At 37.1% G+C, this 14,658-nt stretch overlaps 2 protein-coding genes across 2 annotated transcripts in view; both read right to left on the bottom strand.

The window, feature by feature from the left end:
- Positions 1 to 386: 386 nt before the first annotated feature.
- On the bottom strand, positions 387 to 2,719 carry LOC134650539 (uracil phosphoribosyltransferase homolog). Its single transcript, XM_063505493.1, has 4 exons — positions 2,517 to 2,719; positions 2,168 to 2,360; positions 877 to 1,044; positions 387 to 605 (listed from the first exon to the last, which is right to left on the bottom strand). The coding sequence occupies exons 1-4, from the start codon at positions 2,642 to 2,644 to the stop codon at positions 423 to 425; spliced, it is 672 nt and encodes a 223-aa protein (XP_063361563.1). The 5' UTR covers positions 2,645 to 2,719; the 3' UTR covers positions 387 to 422.
- Positions 2,720 to 6,575: 3,856 nt separating this feature from the next.
- Positions 6,576 to 14,658, bottom strand: part of LOC134650250 (very long chain fatty acid elongase 6) — a 41,696-nt gene continuing 33,613 nt past the window's right edge. Inside the window, exons 3-4 of the mRNA XM_063505205.1 lie at positions 9,967 to 10,188; positions 6,576 to 8,643 (exon numbers count right to left, since the gene is read on the bottom strand). Coding sequence (XP_063361275.1) covers positions 8,277 to 8,643; positions 9,967 to 10,188 — 589 coding nt within the window. The 3' untranslated portion in view covers positions 6,576 to 8,276. The remainder of the gene's footprint in view (positions 8,644 to 9,966; positions 10,189 to 14,658) is intronic.

Below are 14,658 nucleotides of genomic sequence, written 5' to 3' on the forward strand. Positions count from 1 at the left end.
GTCATGATACTCTAAAGAAAATTAGTTGTGTCCAGCCTATAAAAAAATAATAGTTCAGTTGTTTTTTTTAACTTATATTTCTAATAAATAATGTTATGAGATTGAATATCATGGTATTTTCGGTCAAATACTCTTTTAAACTTATATTTTTAAGTAGTTTATCACAAACTTTTCCACACAATTCTCACGAAATCGTGTTAGTGTTGTTATTTTAAATAAACTTACAACTAAGAAATTTGACAAAATATTGAAACTTTAGTTGTACAAAAAAAAAGGCAAAAGCATATTAACTCTCAACTTTTTTTCACCATAAGGGGAATGATCACTCGTGTTCCTTTCAAACATGAGAATTGTTAGATAGTGAACCTTCTGTTGTTGTCTCAGACAAAATAGTTAAAGCAATCAATTGTTCCTAGAAACTTTCAGTCAGTCCCAAAGTACTTTTGTCCAAAGTGGTTAGGCGCTACTGGGTGGAGTTCGGAGGTGAGTATCTTCATCCGGGGCACGTAGTCTACCACAGCTTGAACGGCGGCAGGCGTGCAGAACAAGTTGGACAATATGATTCGCTCCTCTTTTACGCCATGCTGTGTCAGTACGTTCACTGCCTGAAATTATATGCAAGCTATTAACAACGGCACCTACTACTAAGCCCATTATTTTAGGATGGGAGGTTGTTTATAGTCATGTGCACAAATTTCTAAATGGATTTACGAAATCATTTGCGAGCTCATCAAGGATGACATTGGAAAGAGAAGTTGTGGAATATAAGGGAACCCATTCTATGACTCTTCTCTTTCCACATACACTAAAATATATTCATCTCAAGAGTAATGAAACCTGACTAAAAACTGAATTCTACACAATATAAGAACACACCTGTTTAACAGTATTTCCTGTGGACATGATTGGATACATGAGCAACACCTGTCTCCGAGCAATGTCTTCGGGGAACTTGGCATAGACTACATGTGCCTCATGCGTGTCTGTGTCACTCTCCACCAGGATCTTGCCAATGCGGATGGAGCGGCAACAATCTCGGAGACCCTTAAAAAAATACAGAAATACAGTTACAAAAAAACACAGTAAAATACAGTTTATTATTTAAAAATAAGGCTAATGGTAAGCAGAGACAGAAGGCAGTATAAAGCACTTGCATGTCAAGAGGCATGACATGCAAGTTTCTGAGAAAACCAGCCAAGTGCGAGTCAGACTCGCGTTCCAAGGGTTCCGTACATTATGTCCGACTCGCGCTTGACTGCACATTTCTAATAGGTTTTCCTGTCATCTATAGGTATAGAACTATTTTGTGTATTATTTTCAAAATTTTGGACCCAGTAGTTTTGGAGATCAAGGGGGGGAATGGTCAGACAGACAGATAGACACACGAGTGATCCTGTAAGGGTTCCGTTTTTTCCTTTTGAGGTACGGAACCCTAAAACTGACCGTATATTCCTAGGGAACTCTGATAATGCGACTCAAATCACTTACACTATAGTTCGTTTTTTTTTAGCATTAGAAAGAACTTGCAAGAAGGTAAACGATCTTGACATGTCTTTTAATTGAAAAACGCTTTTTAAAAATCAAAAACTATTACTTATGAAAGCAGAAGAATATAAATGATCGTATTAGATTCATAATTGTTACATATTTGCCGTAACTTATTTTTAAAATGTGTTTTTCAATTAAAAGACACGTCAAGATTGTTTACCTTATTTCTAATGCTAAAAAAACGAACTATAACATTCCAAGCCTTTTCAAGTATTTTACGTATTGCATGCATATTGATTTATTTATACATATTATAAACCCACTGTAACGTCGACTGTAAAGTCGTGAGTGCAAACCTCCTCGGCGCTCAATAGTATAAATGGTTCTCATTAACCTGTCATATCCCAAGGGCTCAAATAGGAGCCGTAAATAAACTTTCCAGATTTCCCACGATAATCAAAATTTCAACTCCCACGGCTCAAATGTGAGCCATACTGGGAGACAACGACAAAATTAGTTTTCGGGATCGGACAAGTTAAAAAAAAAAACAAAAAAAAGAGAGGCATTGGTTATGTTCAGTATTTTGGATGTTGCCAAATGAAGAGTTAACTCTAATAATGTACTATTAGTTGTAGTGAGAACTTGAAGAATCATTAAACAATGGAAAAATTCGACTTACTTGTTCCATGGCCTCTCCGGACCGCACGATAGACACGCCACAGTTCCCAGCTCCATACTTCAGCCCTTTATACAACGCTCCCGTGGGCGTCACCACCTCGCAGTCCGTGAACGGCAACTTGTTCAGGCTCTCTTCAATCACTAGCCTTATCAAACGGTCCGCATAAAACTTGAAATCACTTCGCGATGTATTTCTGTAAATTGAAGATTAGATGTTTACTAAGTAGATGGAAAGCATAATATATTCCCTTGCATGTAGGTGATGATTAGTTTTAGACTAATACAAATTAACTGTGCAACTGTTTCAAATACAAAGACTCGTCATGCCATACGAGGGTAACCTCACTTACTTATCCCGTAGAATACTCTGCAACTCTTTGGTATTATCGTTCGAAGGCAATAGCATGAGACTGTCTCCAAACTGTTGTTTAACGTCGTTGGCGTCCCATGGCCGGATTTCACCGCTTAATAAATCCATTTAAGGTTTACAATAACACGAGCACTTTGCAATAACACAAGAGATAAAAATCGAAAACAATTGTCAAATGTCATTGTCAATGTCACATTTTGATGACATGTTGCCGCTCAGCTGTATTCTATGTTTGAGGCACTTTTAAAACAACTTTATTTTATTAACGGGATTTAATTTCAGTTCAATTATACTGAGGAAGAATAAAATAAAAACTAAATGTACTAGAATATGACTAGAATCTTGTTGAAGATTTGTTCATAGTGAGTTAACAGAAAAATGCAGTATCCCAAAGATTTTATTATACTTGGTAAAGCAGATCTTGTCAGTAGAAAAAGGCGGCAAATTTGAAAAATGTAGGCGCGAAGGGATATCGTCCCATAGAAAATTTTAATTTCACGACTTTTTTTACTGACAAGATATGCTTGACCAGCTATATGTGCCCAGAATATCCTTAAAAAATTATGCTCGCTCCACACCGGCGAAAGCGAACTAAGCGAAGTTCGTAAATTTAGAAAAACTTTCTGATGCCCGAAATTTGCTAACATCGGTGTTCGCCATGAACCTAGATGGTGTTCGCGGTAGCCCCTAGTGAGTATTATATTCTTTGCGGAAGGCCCTCAAATAATTACTCAAAGGAACAAAAACCATTGAGGTGAAAATGGATTAGGGGCGAGATGACCTAACGTGATGTTCTTATGGCACTTTCAGTAGGAGTAGCAGAGAAAGCGCTTTATTGTTTGTCCTCGTAGTTTAACTTTTTATTTCCACCTACTTCTAAAAAGACCTAAGTGCCACGTTAAAACTGGCACAGGACCACACAGGATAGGCCAAGTGTTTATAAGAAATTTCCACTATCGAAGTAAAAGACAAAAGGTAGAATTAAAAGTCAAACAATATTAATGCACTAACGCTTTATTCGCCCAGAAAATACAAATGAATGATTGTAAGAATAATAAATATCCTTTATATTAAGATGGACATCTGACAATATTTTCTCCAGAATTGTAACCACAAAACATTCACAAAAATATATTTTAAAAATATTTTATTGAGTACTATGGAACTGTAACCGCTAGTCCATTCTAGGCAGAACAACAACAGCATTTGTAAATGCGAGAAAAATACGCATATACGTATGTATATAAATAAAATAAGTAAATGCTAAATGTTTTTATGACAAATGTCTTTACTGAATATTGATTATTCATTAGGTATATAATATGAAATATTCGGTTACATAGTCGAAACCCTTCGAATTAAAAATCTTTTCGTATTTAAATAGTACAGGCGTACAACGCTTGCATGTGATGGTACATATCAGTGGATGTAGGTACATAGACAAAAAACGTAATATATTTAAATTTGATCCTCCATGTGGCCCACGCGTCCAGACAAAGACATATGGCTGGATTCTACTTATAGATTGTTTAATAAAAAATGCAATGAAAGTTATTCTTAGTACGTAATTAATATTTTACCTAGCCCAATTCTGCCCTCCTAAGGTAAAAGGCCGTATTTTCATAGAGTGTTCTTTGAAAATACGGCCTTTTACCTTAGGAGGGCAGAATTAGACTGTAGATTTTGTACTGATTATTTGGTACAATATGGAATTACGTCCAAACGCCAAGGCTTGTTGAAATTTGCATCTTATAAGGTTTTTTTTTTATATTATGGGAACCGATAAACAGAAAGTGAACAAGGCCAAAATATGACCTAAGTACCTAAATACAATTGATTCAAACTATGATGCTGAAACATTCTTGTACCGCGACATTTTCTGATCACAGCACAAAGTTGTAAATGACATGATTCGTTTATCAAAGTAGTTAAAAAGATAAAAACTGTAATAAAACAAATAATAAGCATCACAAAATCCACTACCTATTTTTAATGAAAATAAACCAAGATCAAGGTTCGTAAATCCATATTATGATTTGTAATAACAAAATACATAACAAATAAAAAATACTTACCTATTAAATATATTAGTCTAAATAATGTCTAAACCCACCTATCCATAAATAAAACAATGGACTGGACAATGAAAATAACAGCCTATCTACAAAATATACATTATTTTATAATCTTTCATGATCTTAGCTTGTAATTGTGACTTCTATAGTGGAACTAGACGAAATTGACCTGGCCTAACACTACCATGGTTGTCCACTGGCCAACCAAATTTTAAGTCATTTTAGGGAATACATTTTCTAATCTAAAATTATTGTACAACTGGATCCGGTCAATGAGAAGCAAAAGGCGAAAAACTATTACATCTAAGTATTACGTGTTCAGTTCATCTCATGTTTTTGTTTCCAAAACTGAGATACCGATTTCAGAGTCCATTTAGAAGTCAAATTTCTAGTCTTCCTTCTCTTTAACAGCGATCCAGTTTCATTTAAAACTCGCCTAAAACAGTAAGATGTCAGGGGAAATATCAACAACGATTATCTAAATTCAAAATGCTATTTTTCGTTACGTGTTCGTTACTATGTACAAGCAGGTACACTGTTAACTGTCCATCGGTGGACCTTATGCCTTTTGTAATAAGGTTTAGGAACTGTCAGTTAACAGTGTGGGCGATGGTACTTGACGCGAACATTATATTTATATCACTGACACAGGGTCTATGGTATGATCCTTACATTTGGTCTAACGTAAAGATGGCGGGTGTTACTAGAGAATGCAAACCGGTATATATTTAGTATGAAAAATACCGGTAATTACCATACCCAATCCAATTTTTTATCGGTTTGCATTCCCTAGGGTGTACTAAGTTGCCTAAAATTATCCCAAGTCTTTCTGCGCCCTGGTGACAAGTGATAAAACAACAGCTGTCAGTATGAAGATTACGAGCCCTAGCATGTTAACTCTAATATTTTGCACTAATCAGGTATCTCCACTAGTAAAGCACTAGTTCAAAGGGCATTTTGTCTGACCAAATGTAAGTACGTAGTTGTCAGAATTTCCAACACTATAATAGTGAAATGACTAACTATTTTGGACTTTTAGTAACGCTTAAAGAACTAATTTGTGTGCGCCCAAGTTAGCATCACGTCTTGCTAACTAACATTATAAAATCGACACGCACACGGGCCAAAACATCACTACCCTGCGGAACGCCATGTTTACCACGCGCCATATCGCTGGCCCAATATTACAGGGTTCTATGTTACATTTTCAAGATAGTTGAAATTCGACTTAATGTCACTATGACAATGTTCAAATTTCAGTTCGATAAAAGTGAAACATAGAACCGTGTAATATTGAGCCAGCGACATGCTAAGCAATAAGCATCTTTCCATATTCGTAAAAAGCTATATAACCGTCTCGAAATAGCATAAAAATATCTCACCGATCACAATAATTCTGTATTACAGTGATTTATCTCGGCCCTTAACTTAAGCATTGGCTTGGAATTATAATAGCATATTTACAAACAAATATGTATTTCTAACAACGTCTTTGTGACGTTAGAATCCGGATAAAAATCTGTTTTTCTTTTAGGTATAATCGTCTCGGTAATTAAGGGCAACTATCAAATGTCTTGCGTCAAAATGTTCCAATTACGTCGAAAACCCAACATATATATAACGATGCGGCTAAGGAGCCCCCAGTTGATATCCTCAGTCACTACGTAAACTACGTATAACTATCTGATCCGGCTCTATTCCTACTAAACCTACTCGATCTACGGTATGAGCTTAACCTTTTGGACGCCAATGACCGATATATCCGCACCGTAGGTTCAACGCCAAAGACCGATTAATTGCTCACAGACTACAGAGCAACATCGACCTACGTGAATATACATAAAGTTCAACTTCAGTTTTGACACTTCAATGATGTGGCGTCTGAGTGACAGCTTTTGTGTTTGACACGGCGTGGAAAAGGTTAAAACGATGCATCGTTCCATGTTATGACTTAAATTTTAAACTTTTCGACCAGAAGCGATACATAGTAGTTTATTCACCCGGTTGCGCTATATACACTAGCGCCAGTACCTTTACATGGCACAAATTCAATGACCTTTACTGGCTACCTCAATACTAAGGCGAAGCCTAAAGACATTTGAAGTTTATTTTATTTGGAATTATTTGTGGCTAGCATACTATCACGTCGATGGTTCAGTTCTCAGAGTTTAGTTTAATCATGCAACCATTAATAATAATAATTTCGTAAGCAAATATATTTCTAAACCGATGGGGATGGATCTTTAGACACGATTCACACCTCTTATAAAACTGGACCATCTAATTCATAGGCCCCCACTAAAGCACTGTCAATTTCACCAAACATTAATATTGCTTATTCCCCTAACAGGAATTGTAATCTTACACTTTGTGCACTTGTTTGACAAGCGTTTCAAAGTTATCTAACCTAGACAACAACGGTCACACAGCGAAACCATAACCTTACTAAATGTAGAGGTATATAACCCATTTACAAATAAATTACCTTTAAATCACTCAGTTTTCTTTAAGTAATAAATACGATAAACAACAACAAAAAACTACTGCTTTTATATGGGTCGGAGAGCAGCAGATCGTACAATGTGGGGTAAAAGTTGCTATAAAGTTTAACAGAGCGGACGTAAATACGAACTCTAAAGCGGCAGATATTTATTAAATGCCACTATAACGTTTTAATAAGTTATTTTTACAGTGTTTATGTATGATCCTAGTTCACGTACAAAAGCGTCGAAAAAAGTTACTAGAAGGTATAAAGAAAATAACCCATTTAAAAGCATCAGTTCACTCTGGGAGGGCGCCACTACTCACAGAAGCGTACACTAAAGCCAATAGACGAAGATGACACCATCGGTAATCCTATGTGATCGACTATCAACAGAACAGCCCACAATGGATTATAAAAAAATGTCTGTGCCACGCGATACCTGTCAGACTTACATTTTTAACTTTATGTCAATACGTTCGCGATCAACCTGTTTTAAAGTCGATCGGTTGATATCCGGGTGTTTTTAAATACTGACTTTTTGCTTCAATTCGAGAATTATTTCTGCTGGTAGAAGTTAGGTTTACCGACGAGTCATTTCGGGCCAGCTGTACAAACTAGCGGAATGTATCGCGCGCCCGGCGCTGGCGGTGGACGGCCGGCCGCAACGCAACAACCAAGCTTCAAATACGACCTACATTTTGCCTAATACGATTCGCAGTTATTGATCTTCTTTTCATCTAAAAGTTTTTGCACGTGTATCGCTTGTAGCGCCACCGCCACTGATCTTATGACTAGTGTCGGTGTCGCGATGGTCATGTCCCATCATTATTATGTACAAGAAATGTTTGAATTTACATCTAATAATTATAGTATGTAATTGCGTGCGAAGCACATCAATAATTTCCCAATTAATCTAGATGAAACTAAACCGAACACCAAAATGAGCAAATAATTAGAAGCATTATTCAACCTAATCACCTAATAAATTATTCACAACATGCGTTTGACGTTTTGTTAGCGTCATTTGAAAGTTGTTTGTTCCGAAAATAATGGAATTCCGAAAGAATGTTCACGCTCTCAACGAATGTTGCGGTCGAGCCGGCGCGTCCGATCCGTTCGGTACCCTTACAGCCATACGGGAACTGTACAATAACCTAGCACATATCACAACTCGCTACGACTAGTGGGCCACGCCGACGACTCCGTTCCGTTGCCGAGGATACTCGTTGTAATTCTTCTTGGCGCTGGGAGCTTGACTCTCGACCGGTTCCGATTTGGCTTTCTTCCCCGATTTGGGAGAGAGGTAGGCTTTGTAGAAGAAGCGAGCAAAAAGCACGAAGTATGAGAAATACATGGCCATGGAGAGTTTGATGTTGAAGTTGCTGATGCCGCAGGCGCCGGTGGCGCTGGTGATGTAGTTGTGGGCCCACACGTTGATGGCGCAGCCGACGATCATCTGCGTCAGCTGCAGGACCGTGATGGTCATGGCGAGGGCCTTGGGCGGGTACTTGCCCATGCTCACCAGCGCGTAGTACGAGTACATCACGCTGAAAACAACAGGAAACAAGTGTTACTTGCATAGGTACACTACACTTCAATTGCCGATATATATAGACTCGTAAATAAATACCAATTACTGTTACAATCTATTTTTTATAATCGGACCGTATGATATCGAGTCGCGTATGATGGGAGTGATCAGTACCAGGCGTGTCTCACTCCGCGATTTCGTCGCTTTGCTACAGGTAGCTAAAAGTACATCCGTTCGGCCCCAATTTTGGAGAAAGCCATAAGCCGCGCGTGGCGCTGTCGCCACCTAGCGGCCATATCTGTGCTGATCGTAACAGACGCGTTTTGTTAGAGAGTGAGTCTTCTGTACTTAGTACTATTATTTATTCTGTGTCAGTACCTATATTCATAAAATAAGAATAATACTTTTGCAACAGTCCAACATTGTTTCACGCGATTTTTTTATAAAAAAAAACAACACCGCCAATATTCATTCATAAAGGTTAAAGTGCCTCCCATGCGCTAAACTGAAGCTGAACCTGAAGTGCTCTATTCCTCCTATATTTAATACCATTTCTTAGAAATTATTTCTTTTTATGACGATCATTATAGTTGTTTCCCGTAATCGAGAATAATTACATCTAAACGTGCGGCGTGTGCAAATAACTATGGTTGAATTTGTGTCCTTTAATATAACTAAATAATGTATTTGACCCATTTAATTGGAACCAGATATTTGACATCATTTAAAAATATCTCAAACTACAACTTGTGTAATTTACCTATTTATCTTTTATAATACCGCACCAATATTTTGCACATGTTATGTCACTAGGTAGATTTGTTTATAAACAGGGTCAACTCTATCTGGTGATATTTCACTACTCCCCCATGCGTGTAGCACGTTGTTGACGGATGAAATTTATCGAAATCTTTTGAGATACCTATTCCGCAGCACCATTGCATGTTTATTGGCTAGTTGACCGGTTGGGTTAATTATGCAATAGCTTTATACGCGTGTCAGTGTAACAACTAGGAAAAAAAAACCATGAACGGGAAAAAATATGCGCCACGCGATGACACGCAACGCAACCTTAGAATACAATATGATGGACACACTGATCTCCATTATAAAAACTATCCTATGTTCCTTACATAGGATAGTTTTAAGGGAAGGCCCTGGACCTGGACTCTCAATTGGTTCATAGTATACGTGTGAAGATGTAAAAAACAGACAGATACATAGTTACTTTCGCATTTATAATATAACCTAGTGGAGATGTACCCAAATGCTGCAGTAGTATAATTTTATTGCAAACAGATTCGCAATAAAACCAAATAAAAGCATGTATGCTACTAACCTGTGCACACAATAGTTCATAACGACGAACCAGCGCGCCGAGGACGTGAACTCGGTGAAAGAGAACCAAGAGTATAGCAGCACGGTGATGTGGTGGTACCAGTGCAGGAAGATGAGCGGCTTCTTGCGCAGGATTATGAACACCGTGTCGCCCAGCTCGGGCACTTTAGAGAGCACGAACATCCACGTCCAGAAACCGGACACTTTGTCTGCCTCGATGAAACTGAAAACAAAAGAAAACTTTCATTAGTCCTCACTAATTTTGATTCTCCTCCTCCTCCTCACTTATTCATTATCATCTTCCTCGCGTTGTCCCGGCATTTTGCCACGGCTCATGGGAGCCTGGGGTCCGCTTGGCAACTCCTTCTCCTCACTTATTATAAAAATAAAATTTAATGATACTGCAAAAACTACTTAAACACATAATGGAGATAAGAGGTCAGCATGCAACTGGCATCGGCCTCAACCGTGACTGTTGCATATTTATCATTATATATTTATGTAGTTATGGAGCCGCGTGTTCCATTCCATAATTTGCAATCATACGACGTGCGTCACCGTACCCTCGTACAAGTTATCGTATGATATTTGCTTACATTACGTGAGAGCATTACATTGTTTATCATGTTTATGCTTTTACTCATGTAGCGCATTTTATAATCACTTATGTATGCTACATCTATACATGTCACTAATGCATCATTATTTTATTTTATTACCACTAGACCCTACCAAATATTTAATTTTAGCATGGTATACAGCCAAATTTTAATTGTGTCGCGAAAATCTCGTTACAACCGCAGAATGCCGCTTTGAGTTGGGTTCTTTTGATGTTAAACGTATTGTACGATATAAACATAGGACTATAAAAGCCACAATAGAATTTTAAAAATCCTTTTGATGGTCGGGTAATATATGGTTCGACAAAGTAAATATGTCACATGGCATACTTTTTTGGACATATTAAAAAAAACAAGGAACAGGTTAAATAAATGATACGAAATAAGAAAGCAATATTTACATAAAGGAGTATTTATCCCTATCAACAGTATGGGAATAATAATCAGTATACGCAAACTCGTATATAATAAAGGTTACCTTGTAAAGTTCCCGACCACAAACCAATCTTAGAAGTTGTAAAGCTTCTAAGAATAGCAGAGCGATCGACGGAACGAGGGCACGAAAATGCATAACAGTTCGCGCGATGACGACTCGGAACTTTCATAATCGGTTCCGACTGTCCGTGAAACTATTTATCTGTGAAATTGCATCACAATTTCACGGTGCGGTAGGTACGTTTGATTCAATTAATGTGAACGGCGTACTGTTTTCTGTTATTTGGAACAACAGATTAAAAATGAAAATGAAGTATGAAAACCTGACACGATACTCGAACACGTACCTATGGATTTGGAGCATTCGTTCGCATGATTTAAGTTCCGATGCAGCATGTTCTACTTTTAAGTACCTACATTAATAAAAAAACTACACAGAAATCAAGCGACATCATCGATAGCCTCAAATCTCAATAAAATTAAAGGTCATATGTAAATTTATCATTATTATTTAGGTAATTGATGTATGATGAAAAGCATTTTTTACCACACCAGCTCGGAAAGGCTTACTTTGCACTTCAAAAACGGATAATCAGTAGGTAATTCACATGTGAGGCAAAAGTAATCAAATACAAATTTTGAGTTGTTTTCTTATGTTTGCTGGTAGAATTGACTTTTAAATGATGATTTTGGATGATAAATATTTAATAACATTCATTTTAATTTGATTTGATTTGATTTTGTTTGATATACATTTAATATTTGCTTCGGGTTGGTGTGGTGAAAATTTTTGTATCGGGGGCAAATTTTGTTTAACCCTCGTGCTTTGAAACCCTCGCAATGCTCAAGATTTCAAGTTTGGAATCTTTCGCTTGCTCGAGTATCAATATTAGCACGAGCGGTTAAACAACAACTTTGCCCCCTTGTAAAACAAATAACTATAAAACATAATTTGCATACTTATATGATACCAATTACCATACCAGCTCATGCAGGTTACATAGGTTTCTGAACTCTTCGAGGACGAACCACGTGTATGCTAATGTAAATACATTCATAAATAGTAACGTAAATAGGGCTATAAAGTTATAACTTGTCAATCATTAGATCATAACAACCTCATCTTTTTAACCCTATGTTCTCAGAGTAGCAATTTCAAACAAAAATAATATTTCTCATAGTATGTCCGGTAAACTTAACATAAATTCTTTTGATCATTCAATTATAGACAATCATAATAACGCTGCCAGAACGTTTAACCCTGTAATAATAAAATTAACGGTAAAGCAAATTACCTATTATACCTATTAACTGATCACTGGTAACTTTTTATTAGCACAATGTGCGTGTATGCAAGCCATTCTGATGTGTTACTAATAAATAAGCATCAATAACCACTTAGATTGGGTAACTGCAGTAAATTGAGTTAATAATTTCTGAAAATAGGTTTATTATAGGTACAGTAGTCATGGTTTATCACCAGAGCCTCCAGCAAGTTGAAGCAAGCAAAAAAAACAAGTATATACATAGGTCAAAAATCAACAACAAAGTCCGATTGATGGACCATTAGTACCTACACTCTGCGAGGAAGAACGTCTTATAGAAAAGTCGAATTAGGAAAAGTTAACGTTAGGAAAGTAATTTTGAATTAATGGGAAGTAAAAAAAGGCGAATTTAATTGATCTAAAGTTATCGTTTTCCCTTAATTTCCATTTCCTCATTGAAATTCAAAAGTAACCTTACATTGATAGATGCTTTTGCTAGTAGATAAGAAAGCCTTCTGTGACTTAATTCTGATTTAATTGTACTTATTTGCAGAAGTAGACAATATTTATGTTTGTATATTATACCCAAATGTATTTCTTTTGATAAAACCATTAAATTATTTTTTTCTTCTCTCAAGGACATTCACATCCAATATTGAGTAGTATTTCTTATTCATACTAGTAAAACTTCTAGAAAGCTGAGACATACAAACAGGTGGAAATCGCCGAGCCACTCGACTGAATTGGTCCTGTTATCGCTGGCGACGGAGCAAGGCACCATTTTAGTTCCTAATTTGTTTATTTGCGCCAAAGGTAAGTATTCCTTTGTAATGACCTCCGGTCCTAAACATACAGTAGGTATTTCGAGATTTTCGCCTCTTTTACTTGCTTGCGGGACAGCGAAGCCGGGGTTTGATAAACCGAATTGAAATAGCTGCGAGCGAAAGATTAAGGATTCTTAGACCTATTTTCTCATTCGCGGTAAGTTTAGTAATTTTCGTTAAAATATAGATATAGTGAACGGTCATTTCCCATCTTAAGTACAGTTTATTTTATATAGGTACGTATTCAGTATTTATGTTATTATGTGGTATTTTTACGTAATTGGCAAGATTCGCGATTATTTCATAGCCGGGCAGTACCCGCCCACGCAATACCTTGCCGACGCGTCGGATGCGGCTTTATGCTTGTAATTGTAAACACTGCCTCAAATACCCCTTCCGGACTTTTATGACATGAAAGCCAAAAATAACTCATTTTTATTGTAAGAAGATGGAGGTCCATTGGAATCATTAATAGCTCATACATGATATTATTAATTACTGTTTCAGACCTGCTAGCATGAGTTGCGTTCTCGCGCGCGACTCCATACATCTAGCGCGACTTCAAGGATGGACTCGCGCGCGAGAACGCAACTTATGCTAGACCGCCTGGTATCTGAATTATCTTGAAATAAAATTTTGACCTTTATGATGTCTTATGTCATGTCTTACCTTGGGAAGGTAACAAAAGTTACTAAAAGGTAATCAAACCGGGACTTAGGTCAAATTTGCAATATTTTATACCTACCTAACAGTCAACAACATGGTTGCTTCCACCGTGGAAATTCCACGATTTTATATTTAAAATGTTGTGGAAGGGGAAGTTTCCAAATCTAACGAGGTTTCCATGAATAGTTCACTAACGAGGTTGCCCTTTACATTTTATACGGACACCTACGTAACACTTGCGCGTAAAAATATATGCTATTATCGTCTGCCTTGTATCAACTTCTACTCGTAAAATCATATACGTGCGACATAAGTATCTGTGATAGTTTTAAATAAACAGCTATAAAACGATAATTCGCATTTATAATGCGGATTATGGTCGAAACGCGAAGGGTTTAGTTTATCGGTGGTTCCGGGGCGGCTGCTTTATCCCAGTGATAAAATAAGTGTCACTTTTAACACACAACAGAGCCAATCAGGACGATTAGAATATTTTGTATGTATAAACGGGACGTCAACTCACATTTTCCTGTTTGGGTAGGACGCGGCATGCTGGTCGTATCAATTCAGTCAAACCATTTGTGTAAACCGCAAGAACCCATTACCGGTACCGGGGCGTGAAATCGACAGGCGGTGACCGTATCCGAATAGTGGAAAGCAGGTGTCATTCTAATCTCCATTATAAACCCACTTAAAATGTTATGTCAAATACTAAACTGTAAGTAATTCGAAAACCGCGAAAAATATCTGGCTAACCGAAGTTGTCGAAATTGAGGGGCAAACTCTAATATAAAATTGGTTTTAGGAAGTTGTTTTTTGCTTCCTGCGAGTAAGCAAAAAGCTTATAACACGCATATTACGAGAAATATACCGATGAGGTATA

This window comes from Cydia amplana, chromosome 8, assembly GCF_948474715.1.
Source record: "Cydia amplana chromosome 8, ilCydAmpl1.1, whole genome shotgun sequence".
In the NCBI taxonomy this organism is placed as follows: domain Eukaryota; kingdom Metazoa; phylum Arthropoda; class Insecta; order Lepidoptera; family Tortricidae; genus Cydia; species Cydia amplana.